This window comes from Rosa chinensis, chromosome 6 (genome assembly GCF_002994745.2).
Source record: "Rosa chinensis cultivar Old Blush chromosome 6, RchiOBHm-V2, whole genome shotgun sequence".
In the NCBI taxonomy this organism is placed as follows: domain Eukaryota; kingdom Viridiplantae; phylum Streptophyta; class Magnoliopsida; order Rosales; family Rosaceae; genus Rosa; species Rosa chinensis.
Window position 1 is genome coordinate 61,085,594 of NC_037093.1, and position 19,914 is coordinate 61,105,507.

Sequence of the window (19,914 nt, forward strand, 5' to 3'; positions counted from 1 at the left end):
TGATTCTTAAAATGATTGCAGGGAAGCGATATTCTGTTGCGACCAATGAGGATGAGAAGAAAGAAGCGTGTCGTGTCCAGACTTTTTTTTTGTTTTTTTAATCAAATAAGGAATTATGCGATATTAATTTCTCAGAAGCAGACGATGTAGGGAGCAAGTCTCATCCTCAATCCCGAAGGAGAATGGTCTGCCACACTTTTAGAACCCACCACCCGTCCCCTATTCATATTTTATTAATAAAACAAAAAAAAAAGGAAAAATACAAAACAGAGGGTGGGACATAAACCTTACCCCTGAAAACCAGAGAAGTGTGTCGTGTCCAGACTGCCTTGAGGGAGTTCTTCTATTTTGCAGGGCTGTTTGCGGTGGGTGATGCGATTCCTTATCTTCGGTGGTTGGATTTGGGTGGACATGAGAAGGCGATGAAGAAAACTGCGAAAGAAATGGACGCCATTGTTGGGGGCTGGCTAGAAGAGCATAAGCGAAAAAGAGAACTCGGAGAAGAAGGAGATGATATAGAAGAGCCCGGGTGACATCATGGACGCTTTGATTTTTGCCCTGGAAGGCGTAGACCTTGGTGGTTATGATGCTGATACTGTCAACAAAGCCACATGTTTGGTATGTACATATTCAAGATTAAAAAATGATTTAGCTAGCTCTCTCTTATACAGATCTGTACATTATTGCTATACATTATTGCAGAATCTGATTGCAGGAGGTAGCGACCCAACCTTTGTTACGTTGACTTGGGCAATATCACTATTGTTAAACAATCATCATGTGTTGAAAAAAGCTCAAGAGGAACTGGACACAGAAATAGGAAGAGAAAGAACTGTGACCGAGTCAGATATAAGCAAGCTGGTCTATATCCAAGCCATCGTGAAGGAGACTTGTGTTTATACCCTCCAGCACCATTATCAGCACCACATGAGTTCAATCAAGACTGCAAGCTGGCTGCCATGTCCCCAAGGGTACACGGTTGATCACAAATCTTTGGAAAATTTAGACCGACCCTCAAACATGGCCCGAGCCATTAGAGTTCAAACCAAAGAGATTTCTGACTACCCACAAGGATGTTGATGTTAGGGGTCAACATTTTGAGTTGATTCCGTTTGGAAGTGGGAGAAGATCTTGCCCTGGTTTATCATTTGGCCTTCAAATGGTACAGTTTACCTTGGCTAGTTTTCTACATGCATTCCAGATCTCAGCTCCCTCCAATGCAGGAGTTGATATGTCTGAGAGCTTTGGACTCACAAACGGCAAGGCCACTCTACTTGAAGTTCTCATCAAGCCTTGCTTCTTCTTTTTTGTGAAACAGAGGAATAGCCTAGACGGCTCACCCCCTATTGAATTTTATTTTGAAATAAATAAAAGAAAAGTACAAAAGGGAGGAGGGGACATGAAACCAAAACTCCTCCAAAGAAAACAATCGGAAGAGAAAACAAATGATAAATACAAGAAGAAAGCATAACTAACGAACACGAAAATTAGGCAACCCCAAGGAGTCCTTCCAACAATGAGAACGAATAAGATTTGGGGGTATGTTCCACCATGTTAAACCAGTAGAAGAGAGACCCATGTTAGCAAGAGCATCTACAGCTTGATTGCCCTCCCGATAGATGTGTGAAGAACGGAAATGCATCTGAGAGACCCATGTGTCATCAAGCCTTGCTTATCTTTTGAACTTACAAATAAAAGAATTTACTATGTATATTATTTTGATTCATGTTATTGACAAGACCCACCCCGAATTCCACCCTGGAATCCGAAGTGGCCCTGCGGGACCCACCTTTAAAGGAGATTTACCAAAAATTTCGGCATAACCTCCCTTAAAAATGGTTAACCCAAAAACCTGCGGAAAACCAAAATTCACTTCTAATTATCCAACCACAACTCCTGGAGCCACCCTGCTCCCAAATTCAAACAATCATCTCAAAGCTAATATCATCATACATAATCTCCAAAGGGTACAAGTTACTACAATCACCAAAGTTAGGTCATAGACCTCAAATATAATACATACAAGTTTGGGTTACATATCCCTTAGTAATCAGAGCATTCTAGGAATATAAATAGACATGGAATGCAGTAGGTTAAACAGGTAACCTACGGAAGGTGATGGCGGAAGCAGATGCGGTCACTATGGCTCACACTCGTACACTGAGCAACAATACTGCAATCTGGGCATTTGAAACCGAAGGGCCCAGGGAAAAGTATATAAAAACGTTAGCGTGAGTGGACAAAAATAAATAATTGAAAGAAAAAGGGTTTTATACTTTTCCACATTTATCTCAATAAAACTCCCGATGCATGCAATAATAAAAAAAAGACCGACTAGCCCCGCTAGTCAAGAACAACAACAAAAGAACATGGGGAAAATGGGTTCACCATACGGGAATAGAGCCCCTCAGGCTCAACCTACCCTCGACTGCCACTCACACATAGATTGTGCGAGGAGGAGAACTAATAACCTCAACTACCACTCACACATAGATTGTGCGAGGAGGAGAATATCACCTCGACTACCACCCACGTGAGGAGGAAAAAGCTACCTCACTGCCACTCACAAACACAAAATAAGTGAGGAGGAGACCTATTCACATGACCCGCGTATGGTGAGGAAGAAGATCGTCAAAAGCCAGTAAATCTGTATAATTTCCCCACTTATCTCGAAAAATCGGAATCCAATGAATAAAGACGTGACCCCGCACGCCAAGCTCATCTCAGGTTCAAATATAAATAGGGTATAAATAAGTATAGATTTCTGAATCCGCATAAATCAAAATCCTCAAATCGAGCATAATGAATCTAAATTTAAAAGTTCAAACCAATAAATCATTCAATAATCCAAACCAAAATAAAATGCTCGATAATTAAATTGATAAATCGATAAACTCAAAACTTGCGGAATATAATTTGCATGCATCAATTAAAATCAAAGGTCCACTCACAATATGCGGTCAATCCTGACGTCGCTCGTGATTCTCCTCGTATGGAGACTCCTCTCGTCCTGTACGAATAACAATCATAAATATATAATTCACAGGACGGAACTTTAACTTTACGATACTTAATTGGAAATTTAAAACATCCCCTTCCTAACATCCGACTCCTCAACCCTCTACAATTTCCATCCTTAATACTCCATCCATATTCAATCATCGATAAATAAATTCTAGAGTGAATTCGAAAGAATTCCGGCGATCGAATTCACATAAATCGTTAATTAATCAATTAAACACAATTCGTAATTCCTCCAATTTCCACCAAACTTCATACATTACATTCTACAATCGTTATAGAGTATATGGGGTTAAAACGACAATTAAAACACTGTTTTACGCGCCTCCACGTGCTACCTACAGTGGCGGCGCGTGGAGACCACGCGCCGGCGGCGACCTCCTCCGATGACCACCAAACTCCGGCACTAGCATCTACACAACAAGCCCAATCAACTTCCAAACTACAACATCATCCAATTTTACCTCGAAGTGGCCGAATCAAGCCGGTGAAGGAAAGCCCCGAAGCTTCAAGAACCCTAGAAATGAAAAATTGTCAATTCGACTTCTACAATACAAATTGGAATGAACCACCTTAGGGGAAATAATCTCCATCAAAAACCGAACCTTCGATGGGAATATGGTGGCCGGAGGTGGCCGGGAATCGGCAAAATCCCAAAACTGCAACCGGAGCACTTCTTGCTTCGATCCGGGCTTTCACGGCCAAAACTCCCCAATCCCAGGTCACTGGTATCACGAGCGGGTTTAGGCGCCCCTGTGGTGACCGGTTGCACGCCGGATGGTGGCCGGAAAGTGAGGAATCGGAGGGAGGAAGAAAACCCGAAGGAGAAAGGGGGAGAGTCGGGGGAGAGGAGAGAGAAATAGGGGTGGGTTTCCGGTTTTGGAAACCTACCCGGGTAACTTTCCCTATATATCAAAAATTTACCATGAACAGTAATTTTCGTAATTCACTCATAACTTTTGCATACGAACTCCGATTTTTACGTACCACATATGCACGCGCTCGGTTTAACGCCCTCTACAACTTTCATGAAGGAAATTTTCTCAAATTATTAACTCACAAAAAGTCAATTTTTAACCACCCCCTAAACGTTAAAATTATAACCGCGAACGGTAACCATAAGGAATTTCATGCAACTCAGTAAAAAGGGTATCTCAGATATGGGGTGTAAGGGGTGTAACAATTCACCGCCCCTAAAAAAAATTTCGCCCTCGAAATTCACATACCTGTCAGAACAGATGGGGGTACTGTCATCTCATTAAATCTTCCGGTTCCCAAGTGGCTTCTTCCACCAAATGATTACTCCACAATACTTTAACTAAAGGTATCGTCTTGTTTCTAAGAACCTGCTCTCTTCTGTCGAGTATCTAGATCGGTTCCTCCTCATAAGTAAGATCCTCCTTCAAACGAATGGGCTGTTCTTCCAAGACATGAGAGGGATCAGCAATATACTTGCGGAGCAGGGACACGTGGAAGACATCATGAATCTTTGATAACCTCGGAGGTAGAATCAGTCTGTATGCAACTGGGCCAACTCGATCTTTAATCATAAAAGGTCCAATAAATCGGGGACTAAGCTTCCCTCGCTTTCCAAATCTTACAACACCCTTCCAAGGGGACAATTTCAAGAATACCCAATCACCTTTTTGAAATTCCAAGTCTTTCCTGCGGTTATCCGCATAACTCTTTTGTCTACTCTGAGCAGCTTTGAGTTTCTCTTTGATCAACTTAACTTTTTCGGTGGTAATCCGCACAATCTCTGGACCTATGAGCTTTCTTTCTCCCACTTCATTCCAACATAAAGGAGTACGGCACTGTCTTCCATAGAGAGCTTCGTAAGGAGCCATGTCCATACTGGAATGATAGCTATTATTGTAAGCAAACTCAATCAATGCCAGATGGCTATCCCAACTTCCTTTGAATTGCATAACACATGATCTCAACATGTCTTCCAAGGTTTGGATAGTTCTCTCGGATTGCCCATCAGTCTGTGGATGAAATGCCGTGCTAAAACTTAATCCAGTGCCTAAAGCCTCATGCAGACTCTTCCAAAATTTTGAGGTGAAACGAGGATCTCGATCGGAGACAATGGAAACGGGTGGTCCATGAAGTTTCACGATTTCATTAACATAAAGTTCCGCCAGCTTGTTCATCCCATAAGTCTTGTTAACGGGTAAGAAATGAGCAGACTTGGTGAGTCGATCCACAATCACCCAAATACTATCATGACCATTGCAAGTTTGTGGAAGACCTGAAACAAAATCCATGGTGATGTGCTCCCACTTCCACTCCGGAATAGGCAACGGCTGTAGCAATCCTGAAGGTTTCTGTCTTTCTGCTTTTACCTGTTGGCATACCAAGCACCTACTCACATAAGCTGCAATTTCTCTCTTCATATTTCTCCACCAATAGTATGGTTTCAAAGTTCGATACATTTTTGTCCCGCCGGGATGCATAGCGTACACAGAACAATGAGCCTCATCCAAAATTTCCCGTTTAAGATCATGAAGGTTAGGTACACACATTCTATTCTCAAACATCAAGGCTCCATCTCTTCTAAGAATAAAGTCCGTTCTAGTGCCATCACTCACTGCTTCTTTTAATTGTCTTAAATATTCATCTTCATCTTGTGCCTCCCGCACCTTATCAATGAGATTCGGCCTCACATGGAAGCTAGCTAACAATGCTCCAGACCCTTCTTCAATCGCCAAATTAACTCCTGTAGATCGCAATTCATAAAGTAAAGGGACTCGAACTGCCTTCAAATGGGCTAAAGAGCTAGAGGGCTTTCGACTAAGTGCATCAGCTACCACATTGGCCCTTCCTGGATGGTACTTGATAGTGCAATCATAATCCTTAATCAACTCTAACCACCTCCTTTGTCTCAAATTTAAGTCCCTTTGGTTAAGTAGATACTGGAGACTTTTATGATCCGTGAAAATCTGGCATCGTGCTCCATAAAGGTAGTGTCTCCATAGCTTAAGTGCCAAAACTACAGCAGCAAGCTCAAGGTCATGAGTCGGGTAGTTCATTTCGTGAGGTTTCAACTGCCTAGATGCGTAAGCAATCACATTTCCATGCTGCATCAACACACAACCTAAACCTTGTCTTGAGGCATCGCTGTAAATCACATACTCCCCGCTATCATCAGGCAATGCTAAAACTGGGGCACGAGTTAACCGTCCTTTGAGTTCTTGGAAACTTTGCTCACACTCATCCGACCAAACAAATTTAGCACCTTTCCTGGTCAATTTAGTGAGGGGGGCTGCAAGCTTAGAGAAATCCTGCACGAACCACCGATAATAACCGGCTAAACCCAAGAAACTACGAATCTCCGTCACTGTGGTGGGTCTTCCCCAATTCAAAACCGCTTCCACCTTTTGAGGATCCACACTAATACCTTCAGCTGATACCACATGACCCAAGAATCCTATGCTGTTAAGCCAGAATTCACACTCACTCAATTTAGCATACAGTCTAGCCTCCCTCAAAGTCCGAAGTACTATCCTCAAATGCTTAATATGAAGCTCCTCACTCTTGGAGTAAACCAGAATGTCATCAATGAACACAATCACAAAACGGTCCAAGTATGGGCGGAATACTCGATTCATGAGATCCATAAAGGCTGCAGGAGCATTGGTTAATCCAAAAGGCATCACCACAAATTCGTAGTGACCATAACGTGATCGGAATGCGGTCTTGGGTACATCGGACTCTCTTATCCGTAGCTGGTGATAACCTGTCCTCAAGTCAATCTTAGAAAAGACTTTGGCACCCCGCAATTGGTCAAATAAATCATCAATCCGTGGTAATGGATACTTGTTCTTCACTGTGACCTTATTCAATTTTCTACAATCAATACACAATCTCAAAGTGCCATCCTTCTTCTTGACAAAAAGCACCGGAGCACCCCAAGGGGACACACTTGGCCGAATGAAACCTTTATCCAACAACTCCTGTAACTGGGTCTTCAACTCCTTTAACTCAGCTGGGGCCATTCTATAAGGTGCCTGATATATAGGTGCAGTACCAGGGAGCAACTCAATGGTAAAATCTATTTCCCTTTCTGGAGGTAAACCAGGTAGTTCATCAGGAAACACATCCGGAAACTTCCTGACCACAGGAATATCCTCAATGTTCAACACCGCCCTCTTTGTATCCACAATGTGTGCTAAATAAGCCTGACAACCTTTATTCATTAGCTTTTCAGCTGTAATGGCCGAAATCAGGCAAGAGGAGAGAATGTTCCTCTCACCACGAAAGGTGATTTCCAATTTTCCTGGACTTCGAAACACTACTTCTTTACGGAAACAATCAACCAATGCACCATGTGTCTCCAAAAAGTCCATCCCCAGAATTACATCAAACTCCACAAGGTCTAGAGGAATTAGGTTGGCCTCTAGGCAAAAACCGTCAATCATTACACCACAACCATTAAAAACCCACTCTATCTTAAGCGTTCTTCCCGCAGGTAAAGAAACATACCACTCACCAATGAGGAGTGATGATGGCACATTCGCAAAACATGCGAATCTACTGGACAAAAAAGAATGTGTCGCACCAGGATCAATTAAGGTTAAAGCAGGTTGATGAAAGATAAATAATGTACCAACGATAACTTTCGGTGAATCACGGCCCTCCTGCTGGGTCATGGCGTGCAGTCTAGCATGTGTCACAGGACGACCTCGCTGAGCCCTGCCCTGCTGAGAACTAGCTCGGCCTACCGAGCTGGTGCGGGCGCTGCTAGTAGAACCACCAGCAGAGGACTGACCAACAGTCTGAGTGGGGGTAGATCTAGCTCCCTGAGTCGCAAGGGGACAGTCCCTCCTGAAGTGATCCTGCTGACCACAAATAAAACATCGCGCTGTCTGATACTGCCCATACTGGGCTGGCTGGCTAGCAGAAGCCCCACTCGAACCACCATGATAACTCCTGGACCTCTCAAACTGTCCAAACTGTCGTCCACTAGACTGACCCCGAGAGAATCTCCTGTCACGTACCCTGAACCTAGTACGAGTTCTCGAACTGGAACCACTGCTCTTTCCACTACCAACTGAAGAACCAGAACCAGATGTGGAAGTAGCCCTCTTAGATGGACCCTGGCTAGGGCCACCAGGATCCCAAGGGTGAAATCCAGCAGGTGAGTCCGACTCAATGTCCATGGCATAAGATACTACCTCAGCAAAGCTACGGTACGGTGTGCCTAACATCTTATCCTTAAACTTTCCTCCAAGTCCCAAGACAAATCTACGAATCTTACTTTGCGCAGTACGAACCAAATCCGGCACATGATGGGCCAAGGAGAGAAACTCCTGCTCAAACTCCAACACTGACTGCTCATCTCTCTTCACCAAGCTCAAGAACTGGTCTTGCATCCGATTAAGGTGGGCATCACTAAAGTACCGTCCATAGAAATGGGTCTTGAACATATCCCATGTCATGGGGCCAACATTTGCAGGGTCATTAGTAACATCAATCCACCAATGCCAGGAGGTATCCTCAAGAAACTGTACTGCCAAATCCACTTTCCTATCCTCTGGAAGATCCATCTGGGAGAAAACTCTCTCCATCTTGTCAATCCACCGCTGAGCCTCTACAGGTGAGGCGGCAGAAGCAAAAGTCTGAGCCCATGCCTCCTAGCACGCTCCACAGTATAGTCAGTACGTGACCCGGGGAGTGCTGCGGCAATCTGCAGAAAGAACTGTCCAAAAGAACCCGCAAACCCCCTAGGTATCGGCTCATCTTCCCCAACCGGAGTTCTCTCACGTGCTCGGCGATTTCGAGCCATAGTACCTGAAGAAAAGTATTTAAGAAGTTCAAGGATCAGTACAACAAGGTATCTACTTTACATGCATAATAACACATTAGTACCGAAGAGCACACGATGGGGATCCGCCGCGGTCGGGCCATCACTCGGGAGGTACTAGGCGTCATTTGGCACATAAAGTAGCAAGGAAGTAAGGAAGTCTACAGAATCTAGAAACCTAGTGCTCTGATACCAACTGACAAGACCCACCTCGAATTCCACCCTGGAATCCGAAGTGGCCCTGCGGGACCCACCTTTAAAGGAGATTTACCAAAAATTTCGGCATAACCTCCCTTAAAAATGGTTAACCCAAAAACCTGCGGAAAACCAAAATTCACTTCTAATTATCCAACCACAACTCCTGGAGCCACCCTGCTCCCAAATTCAAACAATCATCCCAAAGTTAATATCATCATACATAATCTCCAAAGGGTACAAGTTACTACAATCACCAAAGTTAGGTCATAGACCTCAAATATAATACATACAAGTTTGGGTTACATATCCCTTAGTAATCAGAGCATTCTAGGAATATAAATAGACAAGGAGTGCAGTAGGTTAAACAGGTAACCTACGGAAGGTGATGGCGGAAGCAGGTGCGGTCACTATGGCTCACACTCGTACACCGAGCAACAATACTGCAATCTGGGCATTTGAAACCGAAGGGCCCAGGGAAAAGTATATAAAAACGTTAGCGTGAGTGGACAAAAATAAATAATTGAAAGAAAAAGGGTTTTATACTTTTCCACATTTATCTCAATAAAACTCCCGATGCATGCAATAATAAAAAAAAGACCGACTAGCCCCGCTAGTCAAGAACAACAACAAAAGAACATGGGGAAAATGGGTTCACCATACGGGAATGGAGCCCCTCAGGCTCAACCTACCCTCGACTGCCACTCACACATAGATTGTGCGAGGAGGAGAACTAATAACCTCAACTACCACTCACACATAGATTGTGCGAGGAGGAGAATATCACCTCGACTACCACCCACGTGAGGAGGAAAAAGCTACCTCACTGCCACTCACAAACACAAAGTAAGTGAGGAGGAGACCTATTCACATGACCCGCGTATGGTGAGGAAGAAGATCGTCAAAAGCCAGTAAATCTGTATAATTTCCCCACTTATCTCGAAAAATCGGAATCCAATGAATAAAGACGTGACCCCGCACGCCAAGCTCATCTCAGGTTCAAATATAAATAGGGTATAAATAAGTATAGATTTCCGAATCCGCATAAATCAAAATCCTCAAATCGAGCATAATGAATCTAAATTTAAAAGTTCAAACCAATAAATCATTCAATAATCCAAACCAAAATAAAATGCTAGATAATTAAATTGATAAATCGATAAACTCAAAACTTGCGGAATATAATTTGCATGCATCAATTAAAATCAAAGGTCCACTCACAATATACGTTCAATCCTGACGTCGCTCGTGATTCTCCTCGTATGGAGACTCCTCTCGTCCTGTACGAATAACAATCATTAATATATAATTCACAGGACGGAACTTTAACTTTACGATACTTAATTGGAAATTTAAAACATCCCCCTTCCTAACATCCGACTCCTCAACCCTCTACAATTTCCATCCTTAATACTCCATCCATATTCAATCATCGATAAATAAATTCTAGAGTGAATTCGATAGAATTCCGGCGATCGAATTCACATAAATCGTTAATTAATCAATTAAACACAATTCGTAATTCCTCCAATTTCCACCAAACTTCATACATTACATTCTACAATCGTTATAGAGTATATGGGGTTAAAACGACAATTAAAACACTGCTTTACGCGCCTCCACGTGCTACCTACAGTGGCGGCGCGTGGAGACCACGCGCCGGCGGCGACCTCCTCCGATGACCACCAAACTCCGGCACTAGCATCTACACAACAAGCCCAATCAACTTCCAAACTACAACATCATCCAATTTTACCTCGAAGTGGCCGAATCAAGCCGGTGAAGGAAAGCCCCGAAGCTTCAAGAACCCTAGAAATGAAAAATTGTCAATTCGACTTCTACAATACAAATTGGAATGAACCACCTTAGGGGAAATAATCTCCATCAAAAACCGAACCTTCGATGGGAATATGGTGGCCGGAGGTGGCCGGGAATCGGCAAAATCCCAAAACTGCAACCGGAGCACTTCTTGCTTCGATCCGGGCTTTCACGGCCAAAACTCCCCAATCCCAGGTCACTGGTATCACGAGCGGGTTTAGGCGCCCCTGTGGTGACCGGTTGCACGCCGGATGGTGGCCGGAAAGTGAGGAATCGGAGGGAGGAAGAAAACCCGAAGGAGAAAGGGGGAGAGTCGGGGGAGAGGAGAGAGAAATAGGGGTGGGTTTCCGGTTTTGGAAACCTACCCGGGTAACTTTCCCTATATATCAAAAATTTACCATGAGCAGTAATTTTCGTAATTCACTCATAACTTTTGCATACGAACTCCGATTTTTACGTACCACATATGCACGCGCTTGGTTTAACGCCCTCTACAACTTTCATGAAGGAAATTTTCTCAAATTATTAACTCACAAAAAGTCAATTTTTAACCACCCCCTAAACGTTAAAATTATAACCGCGAACGGTAACCATAAGGAATTTCATGCAACTCAGTAAAAAGGGTATCTCAGATATGGGGTGTAACAGTTATGGTATGGTAGTAAGTTATTATGTGCATTGATGCCCTTGTCTTCGATGTTTGACCTCTATAATAAAATTATAGGAATGGGCAGTGGAGGATGCAAGATTCCAAGTTCAGTAGGGCTGGATATTTGTATATGGGACAACGTAATCCGGGATCACGTTCAAGTGCATTGATATTATTTGGTGGCTCTAAAAGTTGAGAATTGACCACTAGAGACTTTGAATTAAGGTTGCTGTTCATCATCAAAATTTGGAGAGGATATGGAAGGATTAGAAATAACATTTGAGCATGAAGATGAAATATTAGTTCTTTGAAACCATGTAGTAATTTTTTTTTATCGCTTCGATTTCGGTTCATGATTTGACATTTTAGTGTAACACCTATAAATTAATAAATTAACTTATATTAGATACATGAGAGCAATGACGAAGTGGTGTTGGATCAGTGGTTAAAGCACCCACTACCTAAGATCGAGGTCAGACCGTTCGAGTCACCATGGGAGTGAAATCCTTTGATCATCTTTTGAAGTAAAAAAAGAGAGCAATGCCATTATGCCAATATATTTATCAAAATAACAAGATTTAAATACTTAATGACTGTATTAGTGTATTACCTTTGCTTATGAGTTCGAGGCCTTCTCCTCACTAGGGCTGTCAATTCCGACACGACCCGATAACACGACTCGAAACCCGCACGAAATAAAGCTGGTTGAACCCGCACGATTAAAAAGCGGGTCAGCCATGGGTCAACCCGCCATGACCCATTTAATAAATGGGTTGTCCACGGGTCAACCCACCAACACGAAGTGAACCCGTATAACCCGATTATGCTATACTTCATCCTGAAATTTTAGACGTTGAGAGTATTTGATCATAGGATTAGACAATTTGAAATATTTTTCTTTATAATTATTGGATTTAATTATTTATGAATTATATATAATTATTTATATTATTCGTCTTGTAGAGTTTTTAGTGAATTTGATCAATGTATGCATTTTTTTAGTTAAATGGGTCGCATTGTTAACCTTAAATTGATCCTTTTGTTAAACACGACACAACCTATTTATTAAATGGGTTAAGCGGGTTGGAAATGGGTAACCCGTTTAATAAATAGGTTGGGTTTGGGTTTAAATTTTTGACACGATTATTAAATGGGTTGGGTTTGGGTTTGTATTTTGCGACACGACAAATATCTTGACCCGACACGAACCCAACCCAACACGACCCATTGACAGCCCTACTCCTCACTGCCGAGTCGGGAGTGCTCCAAGCCTCTAATTAAGAGTCCAAGGATTAGATTGAGTTCGGCATCTTGGTGGTGGGCTTCAAAAGAGATAACTAGTCCAAGATAAAAAATAAATAAAAAAAGCTATATACCTTTTTTTTTGGGCCCAAAAAGCCTGTGGGGCTTAAGCCCTACCCAGCCCGGGCTGGATCCGTCCCTAGGAATCGGCAACCTATAAATTGTCCATTTGAGTAGTTAGAGCTTACATTAATTTATAATTAATTATTGGCTTTAATTCATGTCATAATCTAATAATGTTTCAAGAAAAATTAGCACTAATTAACGATCTCATGTTAACTTGCAAAAGATTCGACGTACTGCAAGTTATGTGGATAATATTGTTCCACAGCATATAGGCTGCTTTAAGTACCTTTCATCCCTATCATGTACAGAAGCTTCACGTAAGAGCACATGCAGCGATGGACCAATTGGAGAAATTAGCTAAATACCCAAATGCAGTGGTAAAATGCTGCCCGACCTATTGGAGGGGGCCACCTGGGGGCCACTTGCTCAGGCAATTGGATGACCGATAATTAGCAATCAGTTTGCCCGATCGTTAGTGTGGGCTCCTAGCACATGGGACTGCTGCCAACAGTTTTTTTTTTTTTTGTTCTGACTATTATATGATAATAGTGACTTCAGTTCAACATTGGATCAAATGATCCGACGACTGCAATTAAATGACGACGGTAACTTTCATTTTTTTTTCTTTTCACCCTAAAAATTAATCTAGAAGATAAAAAAAAAATCTTGAATTAATGGCATATTAAATTTGAAGTATGAATAGTGGATTGACAGGCAAATTGCCTTTCATTGGTGCCTTGTATAAGCTAGAGGCAATTACTAATTTGAGATGAATAGTGGATTGGTATTATCAATTTGGTTGGCAAATCAACAATTACCCATGGTTCATGGGTGTATTTGCTCTAAACCCTCACAACAATAGGCTAATTTGTCAACTTTTTAAGAAACGTAATATCTCTTTCAGGCCAGCTTTGATTGACAGCCAAACATTTATCAAAGAAATAGTATATAACTAAGATGCAACTAGCCAGAAAAATTTCATTCTAGCAATCCAATTAATGGATCATCTCCTTGCTTATGTGCACTTATATGTCACGGCGGGATTAATCTTCGCAATAACAATCGTCCTATATTTCTATTATTTTTCGCAGAGAAGGACATGGAGAGCTTCCGCTAAGCGCAGATTAGCACCTCAAGCCAAGGGAGCATGGCCCGTGCTTGGCCACCTTCCGTTGCTAGGAGGATCCACACCTCCCCAGATCATCCTGGGAGCCATGGCTGACAAGTATGGTCCCCTTTTTACTATACGCCTTGGAATCTATCCAACTTTGGTGGTGAGCAGTAGTGAAATGGCTAAGGAATGCTTTACAATCCATGACATGGCTGCGTCCTCGCGCCCCAAAATGGCAGCTGTGGAACTCATGGGATACAACTATGCCATGTTTGGATTTGCACCCTCCGGACCATATTGGCGAGAAGTGCGTAAACTGGCAACCTTGGGGTTGCTCTCCAACCGCCGGATTCAGTTGCTTAAAGACATTCGAATCTCCGAAGTGGCTAGCTTCCTGAAAGAATTGTACAATACTTGGAGTGCAAGTAGTACTACAGATCATAACCATATAGCTTTGGTCGAGTTGAAACAATGGTTTGGGGACTTGACTCTTAACGTTATACTTAGAATGGTAGCTGGAAAACGCTACTCATTCATAAGTGATTCCGCGAATGATGATGAGAAGAAAGAAGCGGGTCGCGTGCAGGATGCAGTGAGGAAGTTATTTTACTTTACCGGGGTGTTTTTGGTGGGTGACTCGGTTCCTTACCTTCGGTGGTTGGATTTAGGTGGTCATGAAAAGGCCATGAAGAAAACTGCAAAAGAAATCGATGCCATTCTTGGGGAGTGGATACAAGAGCATAAGCAAAGGAGAAGAGCAGGTGACACCGGGGATCATGACTTCATGGACGCCATGCTTACTGTGCTTCAAGGTGAAGACCTTGGCGGTTACGATGCGGATACAGTCAACAAAGCCACATGCTTGGTACGTATATATTAGATGACCATTTTTTTTTTTTCCCTGTGTATATGCAAATCCAGTTCCTATATTTTTATCTTTCCAAATAGGCTTTAAGTTAATATCAAGCTTGCCCTAAGATTCACGCATGCTTGCTTTAATTTCCGGAAGAAATTACGTACTACAGGCCTGGAGAGCTTCACCTTTGTCAACGTAGGCAGGCATGGAGAGTGAGTCTCATGATTAAAACAATAATGTAGGGTGGGTCTGATATGTTTTGTATTAGTGTACGTTTGGAACATATAGGGCGGCTGTAGTTTATTTTAATTAAGCTATACCCTAACTAAAGCTTTATATTTTCATCACTTAATTAAGATTCTGGCCTAGCTAGATATAAATTTGGACCTTTAATTTTTAATGGCTATACTCTTCCGATTAGATCATGCTGCTTTTTTGTTTGTATGTTTAGCTTCCGTATTCATCATATCAAAATATATTGTACTTTTGCAGGATTTGATTTTAGGAGGTAGCGACACCACCATGGCTACATTGACATGGGCAGTATCACTATTATTGAACAATCGTCAAGTATTGAAACAGGCTCAAGATGAATTGGATGCAGAAGTCGGCAGAGAAAAAATTGTGAGCGAGTCGGACACAAGCAAGCTAGTGTATATCCAAGCCATAGTGAAAGAAACGCTGCGCTTATACCCTGCAGTACCATTATCAGCACAGCATGAGTTCACGGAGGACTGCACCGTGAATGGCTATCACGTCGAAAAGGGGACCCGCTTGATCACGAACCTTTGGAAGATTCAAACCAATCCACGAATCTGGCCTGATCCATTAGAATTCAAACCGGAGAGATTTCTCACCACTCACATGAACATGGATGTTAGGGGTCAGCATTTTGAACTAATCCCTTTCGGAAGTGGTAGAAGATCTTGTCCTGGGTTATCGTTTGCTCTTCAGATGGTACAATTTACTTTGGCTAGCTTTTTACATGCATTCGAAATCTCAACACCATCCAATGAGCTCGTTGATATGTCTGAGAGTTTTGGACTCACAAATGTTAAGGCCACCCCACTTAAAGTTTTCATCAAACCTCGCTTATGTACTAAACTTTATGAATAAACGAGTTAAGTGATTACGAGTTGAGCAAACAAGTTCACAACACAATTTCTGTTTGACCTTATCTTCTTAGATTCCGATAGTGCGTACGTTGCAATCTTTGGGATATCCTTGTATTATCTAGTTGGTGATCGATATTTGCTTATTCAGAGTTTAATAGAGATGAATGGTAGAGATGTGACCAGTCAGCAGTCACAAGATCAACAAATCAACAATAACGGTGTGATTTTGAGATAAGGTCAAAGAATCAACAGTGTCAAAATACAAAAGGGACTACATATGCAAACAAATGTGTACAGAGATATTTATGAATTCAAATTCTCCAGGTTGTTCTTCCCTGCTTGTAACTTTCCTTCTACTGGAATGAAGTATGGATGATGATTAGATCCAAAAAAAAAAAAAAAATGTTGTTCAAGATTATTCTCCACTATCTTGTCAAAAAAAAAATTATTCTTCACTACTCAGTTGTCTCAGTGTCTCAGTTCTCTTGAATCTTGAACTTGGGCTCCGAATTACTTGTGAGTTGGGCTTGCAATGCTGATGGATTGCTCATCTTAACAAATCCTGGGAATGATATATAAAAGCGCATGCGGCTACTGTGTTTGAGTTTCATTTCTTTCCAAATTCCTATCCATCTCATGGAGTTCCCTCTTCAATATCTCAGTTCTTCTCCATCCACCATACTTGGCTTTTTATTGTTTATTCTCTCTTTATTGCTATGGATAACAAAAATTTCCAACAATAACGCAGCCAGAAAGAGGGGAGCACCGGAAGCAGCCGGTGCATGGCCATTAGTTGGTCACCTTCCCCTCTTAGGCGGCTCACTTCCACCGCATATAACCTTGGGTAACATGGCTGACAAGTATGGACCGCTCTTCACAATCAAACTCGGCGTGCACCGATCTCTTATTGTGAGCAGTTGGGACATGGCCAAAGGGTGTCTAACCACCAACGACAGAGTCTTTGCTAATCGCCCGAAGCTATTAGTCTCAGAGGTTATGGGATACAACTACGCCATGATTGGGTTCAGTCCCTATGGTCCTTACTGGCGCCAGATGCGCAAGGTAGCCACCCTGGAGCTCCTCTCGAACTACCGCTTGGAGAACCTCAGGCACGTTCGTGAATCCGAGGTGAAGGCTTGTACCAAGAACATTTACGATTTGTGGAGGCAAAACAAAAGCTCAGATCATGTGTTGGTGGACATGAAGAGGTGGTTCGGAGACGTAACGATGAACACCATGTTTAGGATGGTTATAGGGAAGCGGTTCCTAATTGAGGCTAGCTCGGAGCGTGAGAAGGAAGAGAACGAAAGGTTTCGAAAGGCGTTGAGGGAGTTTTTCAGATTGGCCGGTGAGTTTGTGATGGCGGATGCAGTGCCTTTCCTTAGGTGGTTAGATTTGGGCGGACATGAGAAGGCAATGAAGAAGACGGCAAAGGAACTAGATCATGTTCTGGAACGATGGTTGGAAGAGCATAAGCTAAAACGTAGTACTAATTCTACTTCTACTTCGCTTGAGCCTGACGATTTCATGGATATGATGCTTTCTGTTCTTGATGATAGTATACTGGAGTTTCGTGGGTACACTACTGCTGACACCATCAACAAAGCTACTTGTCTGGTATGTGTTCTGAATTAATTTACGAGCCACATCGTTAAAAAAATATTTAGGAAAAAGGAGCTAGGGTGAACTATAAATGAGGTGTTTATTACACACATATATGAAATACACACAAAATCTGATAGTGTAAGTTATAAGTAGATAAGAAGAAAGATTATTTATGACTTACACACCGTTAAAATTCTATGTGTACGTATAACTTACACCATCAACAAAATTCTGTGTACACGTTCGTGTATGGTCAAACTTTTCCTCATGAATAAACAATATATTAATTGTTGATGTGCAAGTGCACAATGTCGAAAATTTAGGATAGTTTTTTTAACTTTTTTTAATAAAACTTCAATTGGGGGAAGATGAATTATGACCCACCAATTTTGTCTTGCTGATGAAGCTGCAGCACGCCAGCACCCACAATTGACTTATCATTATATGGCCGAATAATACTTGTTACCAGACATTATATGTACATACATTTTTTTCATACAAATTTTTATTTTTTCTTTCTTCTTCTTCTCAATGTTAGTTCATAGATTGTTTAAGTGAAACTGAGTCATCATTCATGCATGTAACATCCTCAACGAAGTAAGATGAATTCTCTTAGTAATTGCATGTAATTCATGCATGCACGTATAAAACATTATGTTTTTGTTTAAGATACGTTTTCTAGAGTATTTTTTTATAATTAAGTAATTTAACACTTAAATTTATAATTTAAGACGATATCATACGTTAATTATTGTCTAATATGTAATGTATGGACTTTAATGTACATGCAGGCTCTTATATTAGGGGGAACAGACACCACAACAGTAACACTAACATGGGCTCTTTCATTACTAGTGAACAACCCTTTAATCTTAAAGAAAGCTCAAAATGAATTAGACACAAAAGTTGGCCGGAATAGACAAGTGAATGAATCGGACGTGAAGAACCTCGTCTATCTCCAAGCCATTATCAAAGAAACCTTGCGCTTATACCCTGCTGTACCACTCCTCGCACCCCATGAATCCACAGAAGACTGCACCGTAGGAAACTACCATGTACCCGCCAAAACACGTCTAATCGTCAATATTTGGAAGCTTCACCGGGATCCGAATGTCTGGCTAGATCCCTGCATTTTCCAGCCTGAAAGGTTCCTTACAAGCCATGAGGATTTTGATGTTAGGGGCCAAAATTTTGAGCTCATACCGTTTGGAAGTGGTAGAAGAATATGTCCAGGAATTTCTTTGGCACTTCAAGTTATAGAACTCACTCTAGCTCATCTGTTGCATGGGTTTGAAATAACAGCCCCATCAGATGAACCAGTCGATATGAGTGAGACTGTTGGGTTAACAAACATGAAGGCCACACCATTAGAGGTCCTTCTCAGACCACGCCTTCCTGCTGACATTTATGAATACGTCTCGTTATAAATTAAAGAACAGAGTAAGAACCTTCTATTATTATTATTATTATTTTTTATGACAACAGAGTAAGAACCTTGGTCTTGAATAAATGTGAAATTTTACTGTACATTATTGTTGAGGTTTTGAGTTTAATTCATTAGTACTTACAGTTCAATAAAGCTTTTCACGTATAAATATGATTGTTTATGCATCATCTTAAAATTCACGTAATTTCAACTAAATACATTTTTTTTTACTCTCAAAATCAAGCAAGTTCAAGCTACTATGGAACTTAAGATATCCAATTTCGATATACATTTATGATCACCGATACACAACCATAGCGCCAACACGACTTGAAGTACCCATTGCAACTACAACCCACATTCAGAGGTTTGAAGTTGATATATATAACGCATTCCTACTTATTTTGGGTATGCCATATAAAACCTTTTCCATCAAAGTGTGGTCCATTGGAAAATAACATAACATCGTAATTATTGCAATCACATGGTTGTTTGTGTTATGTGACGTTTCTTGAAATCTTCACTACTGGTCCTCAATATCACAAGATCTTAACCATGCATCCAAACCTTAATGTCATCAATAATTTCCCAATTAAGTATATTTACGAAGCTGGTGGGGAGGATCGATCAGCCTATCATTGCTCGAAAATGCTGCCTATCTTCTCAAAACCATATAATTTAGCTAACTACAAAGTACAAACACACCATAAGGGAAGGAATATGACCAGGGGACTCAATAATCAAATAACAATAGTTGGCACAAAATTAGGAAGGGAGAGAGACAAGATATAAGTTGTCTTGGGCCACTCTTGGGGCCATGGGTGGTTGCTAAATTAGATTATAAAACACGGACTAGTGATCGAGTAGGAGCTCTATATGAATTCATCATATTAGTTAGCGAGAAATTCTTCAAACTCGTTTATTGTGTCCATACTAATTATGAA

General features: G+C 41.5%; 2 protein-coding genes and 1 pseudogene across 2 annotated transcripts; all 3 read left to right on the top strand.

Annotated features, from left to right (window-relative positions):
* The first annotated feature begins 284 nt into the window (after nt 1-284).
* On the top strand, nt 285-1,306 carry LOC112171718 (annotated as a pseudogene).
* A 12,451-nt stretch (nt 1,307-13,757) lies between these two features.
* LOC112171884 (cytochrome P450 CYP82D47) lies at nt 13,758-15,982 on the top strand. The gene is made up of 2 exons (XM_024309010.2): nt 13,758-14,833; nt 15,317-15,982. The coding sequence occupies exons 1-2, from the start codon at nt 13,856-13,858 to the stop codon at nt 15,938-15,940; spliced, it is 1,602 nt and encodes a 533-aa protein (XP_024164778.1). The 5' UTR covers nt 13,758-13,855; the 3' UTR covers nt 15,941-15,982.
* A 154-nt stretch (nt 15,983-16,136) lies between these two features.
* Nucleotides 16,137-19,097, top strand: LOC112171883 (cytochrome P450 CYP82D47). The gene is made up of 2 exons (XM_024309009.2): nt 16,137-17,556; nt 18,336-19,097. Exons 1-2 carry the CDS (start codon nt 16,525-16,527, stop codon nt 18,969-18,971), a joined length of 1,668 nt encoding a protein of 555 aa, XP_024164777.1. The 5' UTR covers nt 16,137-16,524; the 3' UTR covers nt 18,972-19,097.
* The last annotated feature ends 817 nt before the right edge of the window (nt 19,098-19,914 follow it).

Coding starts and splice junctions, on each gene's coding strand:
- LOC112171884 (XM_024309010.2), top strand. CDS start 13,856: ATGGATCATCTCCTTGCTTATGTGCACTTATATGTCACGGCGGGATTA. Junction 14,834..15,316: donor TCAACAAAGCCACATGCTTG/GTACGTATATAT, acceptor GTACTTTTGCAG/GATTTGATTTTAGGAGGTAG.
- LOC112171883 (XM_024309009.2), top strand. CDS start 16,525: ATGCGGCTACTGTGTTTGAGTTTCATTTCTTTCCAAATTCCTATCCAT. Junction 17,557..18,335: donor TCAACAAAGCTACTTGTCTG/GTATGTGTTCTG, acceptor ATGTACATGCAG/GCTCTTATATTAGGGGGAAC.